Here is a 19,840-nt window from a genome sequence, read left to right on the forward strand (position 1 = left end):
AACTATCAAAACCTCTTCAGCAGGACCCTTGAGCTCGCCCCACATCAGGGACTCTGGGATGGTGTCCGGTGGCTGTCCTCCATTCCAAGGTACAGAGGCATTTCGGATGCTATGTGTGGCCTCTCCCTTTTTCTCCCCTCCACCCCTCAACTTCTTGTATTGGACACGTAATCTGAACTTCATGTCAATGGTATTTGGACATAAGGCTTTTGGTGGATAATTGAGTTATAATGGCTCTGCCCTTGAAAATGAGTTAATCCACGCACAGATTCATGGAATGAGAGGTTGTTACAGGCTTGGCTTTGTTAGAAAAGCAAATGCTCCCTGAGAAGAAGCCAGTCTCAACACAGGCTACCCTTCGTCATCTTTGGAGCAGCCACAAGCTCCTAACTAGAAGGCAAGAAGATGGACCGTGCTGGGCTCAGAAGACTCTCCAGTCTGCAGAACCATGAGATAAACAATTGTCTGTTCTTTACAGATCCCCTAGGCTCAGGAACTTTGTCAGGAGACAGAACACAAAGACAGTCTTCACATTTTTTTAGTTTAAAAATTTTTACTATTCCCGGAGAACATTAGACATGAAAGGTATTTTTTTAGCGACAAATAGGAAATTACCCTGAAGTGCATATTTTTTAGGCAGCTTCTTTCAATCCTAAGAGAAATGTGAGAGCAATGAGTACTACTGATATTAACATAACTTTCAAATCTAAAAGTATGTCAGAAACAAAACCTTTTTGGTTTGTTTTAGATGGCAGGCACATTGGATAGGTTTAGGTTGAAAATACTTTCTAAATGTATTTAATTTATGCAGGCATTTCATTATGAGTTTAATTCTGCTTCTGGTATTTCCTGAAACAAACAAGTTTACGATAAAATCTTCCAAAGGTCCCCGATCTTTTCCACCCCCACAAAAATCTCACTTTGTATGAGTAGAAAGCTTTCATTTTGTCATTTAAGTTTCTGCAAGATAAAAAGAGTAGATACTAACAAACTGGGTCTCTGTCCCACTAAACTTTCAGCTCCAGGAGGACAATAACCGAGTGTCTAACTCTGTTATCTCCTCACAGCAATCAGGACAAATGGCTAACTTTGTATTTATTTCTTTCTTTATTTCAAAATTGTCAGATTCTTTCCATTAAAGTGTAAAAGACAACCAAAAAAGAGTGCCAGGCTTTACCAGTTGTATTTGGAAGCAAGGATGACTCAAAGGGAATCAGGAGACACTTGGCAAACTTCAGGGAAAAGACCACACTCGGCTCTGGGAAGATTTGGATTTATGGAATGAAAGGACTTGAATCTTTGATAAAATCCACAGAAATGAGAAACTGCTACATGTCACTGCATTTTTCTTAAATGTGAAGTATCAAGCCCGCATACTTGGCAGGGGTCATAACCCAGTTGGCCTACAGGTCCATGCAGACAGAGCCAGTTCAAACTGGAGGACCCAGAAATCACTTAAAGTTGACTTCAGCAGCCTGGAGCTCTTATCCCTCTGCCCCCAACATAACAGATGAACAGAAGTGCACTTATTCGTTTGAAAACAGGCAGCACAGTTAGATCCCAAGTAGAATACAAACACATGAAAATACACTTTGTAAAAATTAGCAGACACTAAATAATCACATTTTTCTCCTTTCTGATGAATACCATATTCATCTTTGTCAAATAGTTAGAGACTTGGGCTCAGAATTTGTAATTTTCATATAATTCTATCATTCTATTCTTCAAAATACACTGTATGAGGTTGGTTTAGAGCACATTTGACCACCTCTACTTCCCCACCTCCATTCTTCTCCCGTTGGAAATGAATGCCAATGAAATCCTCTACAGAGTCTTCATTCATATGAATGTCTTCTATTCCAGTGAGCAGCACTGTCCTCTTAGAGACCCCTGAAAATGCCTAAGATGAGGGGGGAAAATAAGCAGAAAAAAAAGTTGAAGAGCTTTAAATGATAAAATTGCTTTTACAAGTTCTGCTTCACATTTCTGCCTTCATCTCAGGAGAAATGCAGAAACCTAAGGAAGGCTTTTAAAGGAAGAGAATTTCAGAGTCACAGCTGAGATTCAGGAAGATAACTCAGGAGGCCTTATGAGGAAAGAGCAGCTGGAAGACTAACCAGAGAGGCACCTGACAAGACTTAGTCTCCAAGTGAATGATGAAAATGAAGCAGAGTGAATCTAAGCTCTAGATTTCAGGCTAATGGACCAGTTAGAAGGCAATACCCTTTAATAACTGAGGGGGAAAAATTAGGAAAGAGGAGCCTATTTGGAATAAAAATTCCGAATTAGCGATTTTTTTTTATTACATTGCGTTATATGACACAGTTTTATAGGTACTGGGATTCCCCCTACCCCTCCTCAAACCCTCCCCCCCATGGTGGATTGCTCCACCTTGCTGCATTGCCACAGTTTTGTAATAATAAATACAATAATCTTAAGCAAAAAAGTAATAAAGTACTTTGATTAAAAAAAAAAAGAAAATTCTGAATTTGGAGAAAAAGAGCAGGAAGAATTATTTCTAATTCTTGGTACCCAAAAGAAGGGAATGTAGCTATGTCTCCAACCAATAATAATAATAAAGATCATATCACTCATGTCATTATTTTCTGTTTTCAACTGTACAATAAAAGTGGGCTTTTGGCAGAGAAGTGAAGTTGCTGCTTGGAATGCCCCATCCCACGTCTCAGTGTCTGATACAAATGCCAACGTCTTTGCTTCTTATCAACTTGCTGCTAATGCACACCCTGGGAAACTGCACATGAGGCCAAGTCCCTCGGTCCCTGCCAACCCTAGGGCAGACCTGGAAGGAATTTTTAGCTCCTATGTCAGACCTGACATGCCCTAGTTGCTATGGGCATCTAGGGAGTGAAAGTGAATAGACTATATACATTCTAAGCAAAATGGGGGGGAAAAAGTTAGTTTTAAAACAAACATCTGCACAATAAATAAGGTAAAGTTTTACATTAAGACAGCCCTTAAAAACATAAACTCCTTCTGCACCAAGCAAAATTGAAGCCACTATTTTGCTGTCTTGACAGATAAGATTGAAACAGTAACAGATAATTTTTCTTCTTTTTTTGGGGGGTGGACTTGGGCAGTGAGTTCCTAAAATAAAAGGGGTAACTTTACCTGATACTTTCTCAAATGTGTTTCCATATATGGAGAAACAAGAACTCTATGGCAGTCCTGATTAGTATACAGAGTATAATCTCCCTTTTCCAAAATCTTGTCAGCAACTACAAGCAAATAAAAAGAAATTGTTCTTATTAATATCACAAACATTTCTAATCCAAGTTGAAATTCCCTACAAGGGGCCTGAGAAAAACTACCACCTTTGACATTCAAGTTCTAGCTACTCCACTTCCTATCCAGCTCCTTGCTAATGTTCCTGGGGAAGCAGCAGAGAATGGCCCAAGTGCCTGGGTCCCTGTAACCATGTGGGAAACCCAAATAAACCTTTTGGACCCTTACTTCAGCCCAGCCCTAGCCATTACAATCATCTGGGGAGTTAACCAGCTGATGGAAAAATCACCCTGTCTCTGTAATTCTGTCTTTCAAATAAGTAAATCTTGAAAAAAAAATAGCTCAAACAGAACAATACCACATAAATACTATGAACAAGAGTGACTCATGTCCCTCTTGTTTAAGCTTCATTTATTTATTATTTGAAAGGCAGAATTACAGAAAAAGATGTAGAACCAGAGACAGAGCAGGAGCTCCATGTGCTACTTCACTCCCCAAAGGCCTTACTGGCTGGGACTGGTTCAGACCCAAGTCAGGACATCATCTGGATCTCCTTACAAGGCTCACAGGTGCCCCAGGTAATTGAACCATTAGCCGGAAGGTGGATCAGAATCTGAGCAGCAAGGACAAAGCAGGATGCCAGCTTCATTCACTAGGCTACACTACAGCCCCGCATGTAATTAATTTCTAAGGAATTCTCCACTCCATTTTGGAAACTCCAGTATAAAGTTTTGAAAATGAAAGAACCCAATACTGATGTTCTATAATTCTTTCCCTGTTAACTTACGTGCTGCAACCCACAATACAGAGGTTTAATGTATTATAAATTTGAAAAGTAGACTTGGAATGCCTGCAGAAAATAGTTGAGTGCTAGAATACTTGTTAACTTTGCAAATGTGAGGGTACCTCCAAGTTCCACAAAGGTGATGACAGCACTTCCAGTCTGCTCATCGTAGTCTACACTCTCCACCTCCCCGCCTCCATTTCGGGACTTGCAGAAACTCAGTTCCAGTTTATCCCGCATCTGTTCCTTGGGCAATTCATCAGGAATCCCAGTAACCTTGATCTTCATTTTAGAAATTTCTACATAAACCTGTAAAGTCATTTCATATTTATGAAACAACAAAAAGGTTGAGAAAATGCCCCTGCTGAACACAATCCTAAAAAGCGTCAATCATTTTGTTACCTGAAATCTGACTCCTGAGTTTAACGGAACTGGCTTGGCCACCATCTTCACATTTTTATCCTGTATTTGTACACAGTGATTCTTCATTCTTATCACATTTTGGGCAACTGGAAAATAATTTGGGAAGGATTAATTGCTAATACTTAGAAATTTTTTTAAGCTTTTAAGGCAGATAATTCTGAATTTTTTCATTGTCAAGAATCTAATTTTAACATTTTGCTTTGTTTTGTCTTTTAGAGAATTCCAAGTGGTAATGGTCTTCCCATTTAAGTGGAAAGTATGAATGTCAAAAACATCAGAAAAATTACAGAGTAGACATTACATCCTAGATTCCTCTTAAATGATACTCTCTTCCGTTACCTCAAGAAATGCCTGATAATCCTCTACGAATTCACATGCTATTTTAGCTCACCCATACATCCTCCCTTTGCACTGCTGACAACATTGCCAGAATACTCCCCTACCAAATGAAAGAACAGCCAGAAATTCTGAAATACTGAGTAAAGTTGGAGACTTCTCTATGTCAGTGTCAAACTTAATTTTATTTAACTTTGCTATTTGTCAATTATCCCTATATAGCACTAGCACCAAAGAAATACATTTTCATTTTTGTCCCTATCCTTCCCAAGTATAACAGATTAGACTACATAGGCTTAAATAACAGAGGGCTGTTTTGTTTGCCATGTTTAATGAGGAACTCTTCTTTTGTCAAAATGCTCTTGAGAGCATGCTTTAAAAGTTGATAGGCCTGTTAGACCAATCACATATCTGTGAAGTCCAATTAGTTCACACGAGAAAAGGTCAGTTATACAATTATGCCAAAAACAATTAGAACCCCAAAGAGCACATTATGAACCAATTTGAAATCTATGCAGATGAGTAATAAATTTTAATTATGTAACATCAGTTTATCACACCCATTTGTTGATATTTTCAGCTGCTTATTCTAATTTATCATGAAGATAAGAGGTCATCACTCTATATCTTGTAAACTTCGCATGTTTTTTATGGCAATTAGATAGCAGAGCACAGCTGGAGGAAGAGAAAAACGGGGCTAGAAAGCTGGGTGCGGTCATGTGGGGATTCAGACTCATTGTACTACACCAGGACTCTGTAATTCAGATGACTTTTTTTTTTTTTTTTGCTAACAGCAACCGATGACAATAACAAAACACCAATGATGTAATACTCCGACAATCATCTTCCCCTCCCACTCCCACAAAGCCCCCAACATCTGGTGATCTGACTCAGTTGAGAGCGAATGCCTTGTGTCTCAACATCTGTGACTCTTGCTAATCAAAAGCTAGCTCCTCCTGCTTTGTGATTAAACCCAGTGTTGTCCCAGGAGATGGTGACCTGAGAGCCACGTCAGGAATGGAAGAAGTGGTGTGGCTGTTTCTAAAGAGAACCTCAATCACAGCACTCTCCTCATTTGTATCTGTCCTGCTTGCCACTGCCAACAGGGTCCTTGGTCTCCTCCTCCACCCTTTGCTACAGTGGTGGCTCCAGAAGGAATGAAAGCAAACTGGGGACACTGGTGCCATGGCTAAGCCTGCAGTACCAGCATCCCATATGAGTGTCAGTTCAAGTCCCAGCTGTTTCATTTCTGATCCAGCTTCCTGCTAATGGCTGAGAAAGCAGCAAAGGATTGGCCCAAGTCATTGGGTCCCAGCACCCACATGAGAGACCTGGAAAAAGCTCCAGGATCTTGCTTTTAGATCTACCTACCTCTGTCTGTTGCAGTCATTCAGGAAGTAAACTTGCAGATGGAAGTGTTCTCTTTTCATATATCTTTCTCTCTTTTTTTTCTTAAAGATTTATTTATTTTTATTGGAAAGGCAGATTAACAGAGATAAGGAGATACAGAGAAAGATCTTGCATTCACTGGGTCACTCCACAAATGGCCACAAACACCAGAGTTAAGCCTATCTGAAGCCAGGAGCCAGGAAATTCTTCTAGGTCTCCCACGTGGGAACAGGATTTGAAGGCTTTGGGCTATCATTTACTGCTTTCCCAGGCCACAAGCAGGGAGCTAGATGGGAAGTGGATCAGTCAGGATACAAACTAGCACCCATTTGGAATTCCGGTACATGCAAGGCAAGGATTTAGCTACTAGGCTATTGCGCTGAGCCCTCTCTCCTTCTCTTTGTAATTATTTCAAATAAAAACAAATAAATCTTTTAAAGGGAAAGCACACTGGGGACATATGCTTTGTGTGTGCCTTTGAAAACCTAGTACTTTCTTTGTAACTCTTATTTTTAAGCCAAAGTGATAGACAAGATATCAGGAGGAGAGGAAGTGTGGGTTATAATCAAACATCTTTGGGGTCTTGCATTGGAATATTTGTGAAGATCATCTGGTTCTGTGCCATAATTTAATTAAAATGAGAGTGGAAGCTCAGCCTGCTCCGAGGACTATTGGTCCAACAAGAAACACAAGGGCATGTGGAAATTCTCACTTCACTTTGTAACTTTTTAACAATATGGACTTTGAGCAAATTATTTCCTTTCTTTCAGTCTCTGTTTCATCATCTGGAAGATTCCTAATGTGTAGAAGTAATGAGAGCTGACATGTAATAGCAGTTTATTATGAGTCAGACACTGGGCTAAGTATTCTGGCAACATTTCCCATTGAATCCTACCATGAAGTAGGAACTACCAAATTTGTCATTACAGTTTAAGCATTATAAAGAACCCACCCAAATCCTGTTCCCAGAAAGATGCAAAGCAGCACCCAAAGCCACATCCTCCTCATGAAGGTGCCTCCCAGTTCTGAGTAAGGGCCCACAGGACGGCAGACATGGATAATGTCAGGTTCCCTTCCAAATCCCATACTCTCAGATTCTCTCCTCTCCCTGCTTGTGTGTCCATAAGCAAATCACTTCAGCATCCTCAGTCTGTTTGCTTGGCTGGAAAATGTAAATAGACTCCTCCTATGTATCTACAGTTTCCATGTCCACAGTTTCTATGTGGGTTCAACCAACCACATAGGGGAAATATCTTAAAACAAAACTCGTGTGTGTAAGCAAACATGCGCAGACTGTTTTTCCCTTGTCATTGCTCCTCATCCAGGATAGCTGTTTACATAGCATCTGTAACTATTTACATAGCATTAATACTGTATTAGATATTTTAAGTAAAGCTGATTTAAAACATACAGGAGGATATGCATATCGTAGGCAAGTAGCACCACACATGGCTTAATGGTTGGGCCACATCCTGAAAAGTACATCATTAGGCAGCTTAACTGTCCTGTGAACACTACTAGGGGAGCTTACACAAACTGCTATGTCCACAATATCATACATTTTTTAAAAACTTCTTTACACACACTTGCTCATAAACTGCCATGTCATGTGGTATATGGCTGCACTATACCTTTTCATGTAAGGGGGTTTAGCATTCATGGGGCTTGATATCAGTGAGGGTCTTGGAACCAATTTGCAAAGGATACTGAGAAACAACTGCAAGTAACTATTCTACCAGACTACATTTATGGAGTTGTACAGTATAAAATGAGATGTCTCTGAGAACACTCTGAGATCTACCAAATTCTACAGCCCTAAAACATTATTACCTGAGCTAATGTGATGGCTCAATCAGCTAATCTTCTGCCCTGTGGTGCCAGCATTCCCCATGGACACCAGTTTGTGTCCTGGATGCTCCACTTCCTAGTCCTCTCCATGCTTGTGGAGAAAGCAGTGGAGAATGGCCCAAAGCCTTGGTTGGGACCCTACACCTGCTTGGCATATCCAGAAGAAGCTCTTGGATTCTGGCTTTGGATTGGCTCATCTCTGGACATAGTGGCCATTTGGGAAGTGAACCAGTAGATGGAAAATCTGTCTTTTCCTTTCTGTAGATTTGCCATTCTAATAAAAATAAATAAGTCTTTAAGAAAAACATTATTACTGTTATTATCGTTTGGAGGTGGCAGGTGGAGGAGAAACAAGCTGGTACTTCTGGACATCACAGCGCTTGTATTTTAGTCCCAGAGTCATCACATTCTGAATGATCATATTCAAGGCACTTTAATTCACATCTCAAAGTAAGTGTCTTCAGCCATTACAAGAGGTTATTCACACCTAACAGAATGTCACTATGACACGAAGAAGAAATGATACACATAAAAACTGTGACCCAAAAGCTAAACATCTGTGAAAGATCTTTGAAGACCCAAGGGCTTCCTGAAGATGCCATGCTTTTGTTCTTTATCATTAGCCATACCTTCCTCCTCTTCGAAGGTGATAAGTGCTTGTCCCTTTTGTAGCTCATAAGGAACTTGCGAGCTCACTTGAAATGTACAGGAAACATTTAAAAACTTGTCGTCATTCTCAGGATTCTCTACTGATACAAATTTCATTTTCGCTCCGGGGATATCTTCCTTAATCTAACTCAAACAGAAATATTTGATTAAAATCAAGGCAACAAATAATTTAATTCCTTCCCATGGTAATGTGAAATATTTATCCAATAATTCATTTTCCACTGATTGTTAGTTCTTCACAGACTATTGAGCATGATTTTAATATCTTTAGTATCTGCTTCTCCCAATAGAAGTGTTCAGTATTGTGATCAAAGGTTGATCCTTTAAAATCATCCCACAGATTAAATTATGAGGATATACTCCTACTGCTTTTCTCATCAATGTTCAAGCAGGTCAATTTTATAGGGCATTCTGTTTTAAAGCCTATGTCATTCATATTGTAAGTACCTTTCACCTCTCATAAAGGAATCTTTGGACAGTATGTTGACTTTCATCACAAAAGAAAAAAAGCTTGAAATACTGAATTTCAGATAATTTCATCTAAATGAAAGACTCTTGATTTATACTGATACAAATTTATGGGCCAACATTGTGGTGTAGTGAATAAAGCTACCACCTGCAAAGCTGACATCTCCTATGGGTGCCAGTTTGTGTCCCAGCTGCTCCACTTCCAATATAGCTCCCTGCTAATGGCCTAAGAAAAGCACAGAAGATGGCTCAAATGCTTGGGTGCTTCTACTCATAGAGGAGAACTGGAAGAGGTCAATGTTAATTGTGGTCTGCTCATTCTTATTGCTGTGCAGTGTTCTATTGTGTGAATATACCCCAATTACTGATTCATTCCCACTACAGGTGGACTTTGGGTTACTTTCCTTTTGGAACCATGGACGAATATAACATTTCAGAGCTAAATTCTGCAGACTAAATAGCTTTTCCTGAAGAGAGTGACTCCATCAAAACTGGGATGTATTAAATCATGAAAGGACTACCTGGATGTCTTGGGAGTTCTCTTGTAATTCAGCTTCCAACTTTTTGATCTCCTTCTCCAACTGGGTATTTACCATCATAATCTCATCGATTAATCCCTAGAAAATATCGAGTGATTCCAAAAATGTAAACAACCATTAAAACTTTTTTTTCCTAAATGAATGGAAAATCCTGAGTGCCTTACCCTGAACAAAGCAAACAAGGGCTTTAGACAACCTCAAAATAACACTGTTTACACGAATTATACATGTGTTGACTATTCTATTTCATCACCCATTGATTCTTCTAACATGGACAAATTTTTCTTTGGATTTGTTGTTGTTTTCATATCCATTAAATGAAAAAAGAAACTACTGTTCACCTGGTACTAAGTCACAGAAAATATTTTAAGTTAAAGCAAGAATGACGACTCAGCTCTTTTGAACTTCAGCTCAGTGCTTTATCAACTCTCCCCACCCCAGCCGTTTGTGACTGCCATATGATTCTTAAATAGCACTATAATTGTGGACATGTGACTCTGTGGCAAGTTGATTTTTTCTTTTTAAAGTACCTGTTATTCAGACAGTACATAGGCATTCTGACATGCCAGAGAGAGGGCTGATGATAGGTGGCTTAAATTACGATTGTATCATTATTAAACACTTCACTTTTAGGAATAAAATCCAAGGAGCTCCGTTAGAGCTTATTGGATAGTGTGGGAAGGCAGCTAAACTAAGAGAAACTTAAATAAACTTCACTAAATAAAAAAGAATGGGAATAAGATTCTCCTGTAAAACTTGGATAACACAGTTGAAGTATTAAAAAATATATATGAATACCTGTTGGCCTCCAAAATTCAAACTCCTATTGCGCAAAGATATACAAACATTCCCATAATAAAAGTCACCAGAGATCTGCCCAGACTATTCTTGGTCCCTGTATCTGTGAGTGTTGACGGGTTCCATGGTCACACCTAGCTCAGCCCATCACCACCCCAACTCCTGAGCTAACCAGTGGGACTTGTATTTCCACAGGCCTTAGCCCACAAATCCACCACAGAATCTACCCCCAGACCTGCTTCTCTTGCATGCTGGTTAGTGTCATGGCCCTGTCTAATGTGACCTGTCCACTGTTCCAACATTCAGTTGGGTACTGAGATCTAGCCCTGCTATACAGGTCCCCCAACCCTAGCTTTTCTGTAGACTGGTGTGTGGTGGTCAACAATGTTCTGTGCTAACAAGCCCTACTCTGGACTCCAATGTGGGTTGGTGTGTGAGTCTGACTCATACAGATCTTCCAGTCTCTCCTCTGCAAACCACTAGGTCCCAGTCCCCTTGCTTACATGCAAGGGCAATGGCCCTGTAGTTAGCAGTCCCTCAATATTTTCCTCACCTATATTCACAGTGTCTTTATCCATGGATGTCTCTAGGCAGTAATCCACCACTCCCAAGACCCAAGAGCATTCTGCTGGGCACTCAGCAGTCAAGGTCATACACCATTTGGTGCTCTGGCTGCCCACTAGCCCAAGATGGTGGCAGTGGGCAGAGTCCGGGACCAACACGAGCTCCCAAGAGATCCTGTCACAGTGTACTTACTATGAAGGGAAAAAACTCTTGGGCCTAAGTGAGCCCTGGACTCACTCACCACTTGGCAATGGTAGCTGGGGTAGAACACCAAGCATTGAGTTCAACCTGGCTCAGGTACTCCCATCAGCTGCCATGCTGCTGGGAGCTCCCTCTACCCAAGCCCTAAGGTCAAATTCCCTTTGGCCCCTCCTTCCAAGATTGCAGAGGCTGTGCCAGTGAATTTTTAAAAATAATATCTAATAATTTCCCCCTTTTACCTGAATGTCTGCTCTGTTAAAGGTTTCATCTGGATGTTCTTCTAAAGCTTGCTTTGTGCTATGTTCATCAGCTGCCATGATTCCCTAATATAAACAAGAGGCATTTTTTTTAAAAAAGCAGTAAGGAAGGACAAGATAAATCTTTTATACATGCAAATCTCTTTTTTTTAGGATAAATTTTTCAACTTCTATATACTTATTTGAAGGGTAGAATCAGAGAGAGAGAAACTACAAATTTTTGCAATGGCTGAAGCTAGAATAGCCCAAAACTAGGAGCTGGAAACTTAACCCAGGTCTCTCACATGGTTGACAGGAACACAGCCTTTTAGGATTAACTGTTGCCTTGTGGGTTCTGTATTAGCAGGAAACTGGAATCAAGAGTTTGAGCCTCAAGTCAAATTTAGATACTCTAATGTGGGCTGGCTCAGTGATCTTAATAAGTTTCTTTCTTTTTTTATTGATTACATTGCATTATGTGACACAGTTTTATAGGCACTGGGATTTCCCCCCACCCCTCCCCAAACACCCCAGTGGTGGATTCCTCCACCTTGTTGCATTACCACAGTTCAAATTCAGTTGAGATTCTTTCATTAATAAGTTTCTTAATCATCAGACTTAGATACCAGCCCTAAAACATTTCTTTTTTGCTATTAGCATTTTTCCCATCAGCGAAGCTTTTTATTACTATATAGTTTACATCTCAAGTCTATATTTCAAATAATATCACATCTATAAATCTATATAGACTGAAATTCCATTGCTGTCAACACAATATGCAGAACACAAACGGTATTAACATTCCTTTGTAGTTCATTTCCTAATCATGATATTTATGCTCCATTTCAACATACTATTATTATAACCTTTCAGTTTTTATGAAGAGTTTTTATTCAATTCTCCTTAGTCTATTGCCCAGATGTAAACAAAGTTTACAGGCCCCCAACAAATTCTTTCTCTATGCAAGAGATCTCATCTGTGGTTTTCACAAATACTCTTTTTAAAGCAAGTGAAGTTGGGCCCAGCATAGTGGCCTAGTGGCCACCTTGCACACGCCGGGATCTCATATGGGCACCAGTTCTAATCCTGACAGCCCCACTTCCCTCCCAGCTCCCTGTTTGTGGCCTGGGAAAGCAGTAGAGTATGGCCCAAAGCCTTGGGACTCTGTACCACGTGAGAGACCCAGAAGAAGCTCCTGGCTCCTGGGTTCAGATTGGTTCAGCTCCAGATATTGCAGCTTAGGGAGTGAATCAATGGACAGAAAATCATCCTTTCTGTTTCTCCTCCTCTCTGTTTATCTGACTTTCCAATGAAAAATAAAATAATTCTTTTTAAAAATAGATAAATCTTTAAAATGAATAAATAAATTAAATAAATGAAGTTGTGTGGTGGAAGCCAGGACTCAGAATAGCTGTGAAGGAACTCTGGGATATCTTATGATGACAAAAAACAAGGGTGTGCTTAAAGAATGATGAGAAAAGACTAAAGGACTCAGAATCTAGTTTCAGATGGTTTTCAGTTAAAGATTAAACTAAATAAAGATTAAAACAAGTAATAAAATAATAAAAAAGATTAAAATGAATATTAAAATAAATACAGATTTAAAAAAAAACAGAAGTAATGACTAACTTCACTAGAAAACTTTAGTCCACGCTGACATACATACGTGAATAAATTAAAATCTTAGTGATGAAAGGAATAAAATCTACTTTCAAATTACTTTCTCACAAAATATTAGGTTTAAAAGAGAAAGGGTAACTTCCCAAAGGAGCAATCTGGCAGATGCCCCCAGAATGAGATAATCAGACTAAGTAATGAGACAAATCAAAATCTTGCATCATGCAACAGGATGCACTAAGAATGTAGCATGATTGTGATGACATTCCTGCCAAAGGAACATAATCTGACCCTACGCAAGAGGAAACATCAAACTCCAATTGAGGGTGTATTCTGGTTTGTTCCCTTCCAATGTCTCAAATTCACAAAACCCAAAAAAAGATCAAGAAACTACCAGAATAAAAATTAAAGACACAACACATACACGGCCCCACATAGCATGACTGCAGGACTAAAAGCCACTACCAGAGTCCAGGTTCAACCCAGCCTCACATGACAGCATGCTGCCTTGCTGTGGGGGGTTAAAGATTGCCAGGGAAAGGGGTTTAGAGATGCGGGGGAGTGGGGAACTCCAAGGACCAGGCCGCTGGACTCACAGGTGAGGAATGGCTTCAAGGGGCTTCCACAGACCAGGTCACTACATGTGCAGGCAAACGAGGAAGCTAAGATGGCATGATTTAGAAAGCGGAAATCAGAGGGTATGCCTGGGTTGGACAAAGGCACCATCCACATAGGAAACATGGGCTGGACTAAGTACCATCACCTGCTGCCCTCAGCACATGTGAAAGCTAGGAGTAGGAGTCCTGCCTAGCAGGGCTAGGCTGCAGTACCCTCCAGTGAGTGTCAGGGCAGGGGATGGACCATGCAAGGCTGGGCCCATGTCATCTGCTTCTGTGAGGGCGAGGCCTGTGGTGAGTTAAGCTGGACTAGGTCGCAGCACCTGTCAGTCCGTGTGAGAAGTGGGGCTTGGGGTGGAAATGACCAGGTGGCTACATCCACTGGTATGTGCATTGACTGGTACAGGTGACAGACTGAACCTAATCTTGCATTGGCTGGCGCACACAAGAGTCAATTCTGAGGTCACTCCAGGTGAGGTTTCTTGGGGGACTCCTCAACAAGACAATTGGACTCAAACCTCACCCGTAGGGAAACTCACAAGATATTTGGTGCAACCTTGAAGTACAGGTATTGGGACCGGGTCTCCTCAGTGGCTGATGCCTGTGCAGTCAACAGCATGTCCAGAACAAAGGGGACATGACAGCCAGCTAGCTCATCCAGCCAGCAAAGGAAGTCAAGTATCACATCAGAGGGTGGAAAGTGAAGCAGACCAACAGCTCTTCTGACAAAGCTTTGTGGCAAGTGTCAAGGTGTGTGGAGGTACTAAGGTGAACTTTATCATCCAACAGCCCTTTGAAATATTTTCTCAACCCTGGAGCAATGAAACCAGCAATGTGTCAGAATTATGAAAACCACCCTTGGAACATGGTTCTCCACATCAGGGTCTCTAAGACATCATTAAATGACTATCTCCCACCCCCAGGTGCTGATGAAGCTTGACAGCAAGGATCTACCCTCTCTCCTTCTAGCCTCCCTCCTGCAGATGCCAGAGAAAAACAACAACAACAACAACAAAATCTGGAGCAGAGCAATGGTTCAATTGGCTAGTCTTCCACCTCCAAGTGACAGCATCCCATATGGCCACCAGTTCATGTTCCAGTTGCTCCACTTCCCATCCAGATCCTTGCTTATGGCTTGGGAAAATAGTGGAAGATGGCCCAAAGCCTTGGGACCCTGCAACCATGTGGGAGATCCAGCAGAAACTCCTAGTCCCTGGCTTCATATCAGCTCAGCTCCAGCTATTGTGGCCATTTGAGGAGTAAATCAACAGATGGAAGATCTTTCCCTCTGCATCTCCTTCTCTCTGTAAATCTGCCTTTCCAATAAAAATAATTTTTTTAAAAAATAGGCAAAGGGAAAAAATGAAGCATTTGTCCCACCCACCATTCTCCGTACCTTGACCCTCCCCACCATAATCATAATATGGGTATGAATCCCTCTCAACTTTAGAAACAACACTAAAAATAAAATTGAACATTAAAAAAGAGAAACACCGCCTTCTTGGGTTATCATGCCCACTGAAGAGAATGAAAACCAGGACTGGGGCAGACCTGGCTGGACAGAATGGCACCCACCAGCATGTGCATGGGCTGGACAGTGGGCCTTGTTGGGTTTAACTAGGCTTCAATGCCCATTGACATGTGCTAAAGCTAAATGGGATGTGGCACAGACTGGACTAGTCTGCCATACATACTGCCAAGCACAGGAATCGGGGCAGGGGGTGGGCCTGGTGGGGGTTATTGCGGGTCACTTCAACTAGGCTGCAGCTCCCACTGGTTTGTGTGAGGGCCGAGTGTATGGTGGACAGAATCAGGCTGGACTGCAACACCCATTGGTTCCTATGGAAGACAGGGCTGGAGACAGAACTGACCCAGCAATTGCAACCACCTGCTAATTGGGGTGATGGACTGTGCCTAACCCTGTACTGGCAAGCACACACAAGAATCAGGTCTGGGATCACCTCAGACAAAGTTTCTTTGGGGATCCTTCCAACTGAACTGCTGATCTCAGAACCCCAAGCATGAAGAAAATTGCAGATTCCATGATCTGACCATGCAATGCAAACGTCAAAGCTGAGCATCCTTAGAGGCTCAGATGGATCAGTGCACAGCATGTCCAGGTGCACATGGAGGATATGGCAGTCCATCGGAACCTACAGAGGAAACCTGGAACCACAACAAAGGACGGAGGACAGAACAAATCAATCAACTGCCCCAGCCATGTGTTGGCACTGAAAATCTGGGCAAACGGAGACTCTAAGGAGGACTATGTCAGCCAGTGGATTCTGGAGAGATTTCATCGTGCTAGGAATGGTGAGATTGGCAGCAATATAGAACTGTTGAATTATCAAAACCACTTGAGCAGGACCCTGGAGCATGCCCCTCATCGGGGACCTGGGATGGGTAGAAGGCTGGTGGGGCTTCTTCCTTTATCTCCCCCTTTAAGCCAGATACAGAAAATAATAACAATAATAATGTGGAAACAATAGTTTTTCCCACTTTCCTGTAACCCTTGACCCTTTGTGCTCTAATCAACTATATAAAGATAATCAAAATAAAGTAATTTCAAAAAAAAAAAAGAAAAGAAAGAGCCACAACACAACCAAATGCAACGCATGACTCTGCAGCAGGTCCTCTGCTGCAGTGGACCGGCCTGGGATCCCAATGACTGAACAGTGTTCATGTGTTACTATTGCTTCCCTAACTCTGATGACTGCACTGGGTTTTGTAGGGACATACCTCTTCTTGTAGGAAAGACATGTTTAAGTATTACATGGTGCCATAGGCCATAGGTTGGAAACTTACTCTCAAGAAAAAGAGAAGTTGTTTTACTCTATTTGCAGCTATCCTGTAAATCTGAGAGGAAATGCATGACATACTTTTAAAACTGCATACATATTCCCCATTCTCATGCAGACATGTAGACAACTCCTTGACCACATGCGCTGACCACACCAAACACTTGCAGCCTCCCCCCTCTCCCTCCGACCCCTAAGTATGCCAAGTCTTTCCTCTCCACCCAATCTCATCTGCACTTAAACTTCACTGTTCATTCTAAAGTTCCCCCTAAATTCTTGAAGCCTTTTTGATGCCCGCAGTATGCCACCTCCCTGTCTTATTTCTTTGGGGTCAGCTTATTCATAAGTCTGTGTCATTATCCATGATTGATCTGTAAAGACCTTCACGATGAGGAGCATGTCCACTCTTCTTGCATTCAGACAGAGCACTGCATAGCTCAAGTTCATACTCTCGAGCACTCAATCCATAGAACTGGCTATTAACCATGAGCATGTTAAGTCCTCTGATTGCAATTCCAAAAGACAGAAATGATAATATTTGGAATGGCTTCTTTAAACTATTATTGTGACAATGCTGGAATTCTGAGGGGTTTGAAATAAAATTTCTAGGTATAATTGGAATGCTACATAACCCTTCCAGTCAGCATCTGGATGTATTTTCTCTCTTTGTGTAAGTTCAATGTAGAGTTAACTCTTTCATTATACATAATTATGCATTAGGCAGAATACCAGCCCCCTCTTAAGTGTCCACATTCGAATCCCAAGAATCAATGAATATGTTAGGTTATTCTGCAAGGGACAATTAAGGTTGCCGATTGAATTGGGTTCCTAATAAGCTACCCTAGAATATGGAGATCATGTTGAATTATCCTTGCGAGTTCAATAAAATTGTAAGTGTCCTTAAAAATGAAAGAGGTCTCTCTCTCTCTCTCTGTAACTCTTTCACATAAATAAAATCATCAAAAATAAGGTGTGAGAGAGGAAGGCAGAAGAGGAGAGTCACAGTGAGATGTCACAGCAGAACTTCAGTGTTGCTGCCACTGAGAATGAAGGAAGGACTACTTAGCCACATGGGGTGAACAGCCCTGAGAAATTGGAAGGGGATTGATTCACCCTTGCATTGTCCACAAAGGAAGCAACCCTGCTGACACTTTAATTTTATCCCCATTTAACTTCAAGCAGAATTCAAGCCTACAGTCCTAAGATAGGCCACTAAACCCATAAAATTGGTTACAGCAACAATGAAAAATCAATACCAATCACCACCCCCTTGTCTCCTAGTATCCTCATTATCACTGTGGTTCCAAAACATACACAACCAAATCTTCAAATATGCATGCCTGGCAACAAAATGTAAGGAAATAGAGCATGTGTTTTGGATAGACTGGACACATACACTATTGCAAGACAAAATTGCAACTTAATTGACTTAATGCTAAAATCCGCAAACACTTCATTCCATAAAACAGAGCAAGTGTTCCCACGGGCTGAGCACGGAGGTTGGTTTTACAGCCATGGAAGAGAGGAAAGGTACAGAAAGTCACAAGAGAACGTGGGTTGGTCATTTCAGGGTTGCTTTTCTTGCAAAGCAGGAACAGGGTAGGTAAAACAATGGAAAAACAACATATTGGTTCACCCGATGTTACTTTGGTGTACTTTCTAAAGATTAGAGCCGAAGGCATTCTGCTGTAGAAATTGAAACTGATTTCTCAAGCAAGGTTAGCAACAGCTTAGCTTGGTGTAAATGGCTGCATCTTTGCATGAGTGACTGATTTTTAGCCTTGGGAGAAAAAAAAAAAACAACTTGCAGCTTCTTGCAAAGCAAAAACAGTCTCCTTAAGAAATTCGTTTTTCTACGAATTCTCTACAAAGACACCCAAGGAAAACTGTGGGGGAAACACCCGAGTTAAGTTTCCATTTCCCGATTGAAGTAAAGCAAACACACGACGGAGATCAGAGAAAGTCCAGTGGGTCCAGTAGCGGGTGGGTCCCCGCGAGTGGCCCGGTGGTCCTGAGCTCCAGGACTGGCACGGCACAGGGGGCGTAGAGCTCCGTGATCTGCGCTCCCCAACCTCGCGCTGTGTCCGGCCCCCCACAGCAGTCTCCCTCAGCTCCAGCCCCAGCACCTGGCAGGGGCTGCAGCAAACCCGGGGCAGCCCACCACTCACCGCTACCGCAGCCAAGCGCCGCGCCCCGGGCCCAGCGCGCCTGCCCTTCCAGGAAGGCAAAGGCTCCGTCGGGGCCGGAACCTCGCTGCTGGGCGGGAACGTCCTGGGTCCCCCAAGCCCGCGCTGCGGTGGCAGTAACGCTTCGGCTGGAGCCGGCTGGAGGTGTCGCTCGCAGTCAACAGCCTGATCCATTAAGTACTACAAAACCGTTTAAAAGGCGGTTTTCCCTCTGAAATTCAACCACTGCTGAGGACACCAGGCCTCCTGCCTCCGGTGATTTCTCACTAACCGAAACAAAAAGTTACAACTAATTTCACTTTCGATTTCTAAAACGCGATCAAGCTTTTCTTTGATGGACATTGTCGTAAAGGTATTCCTGAAGTCTCCATGGATGCTAATTCAGGACGTGTATTTTACAGTGCTCAATTGTTGGAAAAGTGAGTAATTACCAGAGAAAGTCAGACCAGGACTCTGCCTTCACAGTGTGACTGTCAGTGTAAGTTACTACTCTTGATACCTGCGGTTAACAAAAGTTTACAGCCAGCGGGCGATCAACGCCTCTGGGTCTTTTGCAAAGAACCCTTGGGGCCATGAAGTTGGGAAAGCTATGGTGTTCCCGCGGTTTCTAAGACTCACATCCCTTCCAAGTTTCCTTCCGGGCGTTTGTTTGGTTGTGAGGCTCCTAAACAAACACATTCACTAGGTGTGGGCTTTTTCTTTGAAAAAAGAAACATCTGGCTTATTTCGAGGCCAGCGCTCTTTTCTGATGGGTTTCTAAACCCTACACAAAGAACCACCCCACAGCTGCACTGCTCATTATGAGAGGTGGGGCAGGCAGACCTATACCCAAGACTTCAAGTTGAAGTTATAGTTTACTGTGACATATAGTCATCTATACGTGATCTAAAGAATTGATTATATTCCTTCAAGTCCAGTAGGTCGGTGACAAGCAGTTTAGGCTATGATTTCTAACTGGGAAAAAAGTGTTGAGTGATTAGAATGTCCTTGTATACATCAACCCCTGTTGAGAAATCCATCTGCTGCAACTGAAGAAAGAATTATGGTTTGGACCAAGTTCTTGTAGTAGATACAAACTAGATAAGAATGAAATTACTCATGTGGAATCTCCCTGTCGTTGAGAA

General features: G+C 41.8%; 1 protein-coding gene across 1 annotated transcript; it reads right to left on the reverse strand.

Moving 5' to 3' along the window:
* Nucleotides 1-731: 731 nt before the first annotated feature.
* NMI (N-myc and STAT interactor) lies at nucleotides 732-18,959 on the reverse strand. Its single transcript, XM_004577338.3, has 8 exons — nucleotides 18,699-18,959; nucleotides 11,502-11,585; nucleotides 9,682-9,777; nucleotides 8,653-8,815; nucleotides 4,430-4,536; nucleotides 4,150-4,336; nucleotides 3,130-3,236; nucleotides 732-1,900 (listed from the first exon to the last, which is right to left on the reverse strand). The coding sequence occupies exons 1-8, from the start codon at nucleotides 18,888-18,890 to the stop codon at nucleotides 1,718-1,720; spliced, it is 1,119 nt and encodes a 372-aa protein (XP_004577395.2). The 5' UTR covers nucleotides 18,891-18,959; the 3' UTR covers nucleotides 732-1,717.
* Between the last annotated feature and the right edge of the window lie 881 nt (nucleotides 18,960-19,840).

Source organism: Ochotona princeps, chromosome 5 (assembly GCF_030435755.1).
Source record: "Ochotona princeps isolate mOchPri1 chromosome 5, mOchPri1.hap1, whole genome shotgun sequence".
Classification (NCBI taxonomy): Eukaryota; Metazoa; Chordata; class Mammalia; order Lagomorpha; family Ochotonidae; genus Ochotona; species Ochotona princeps.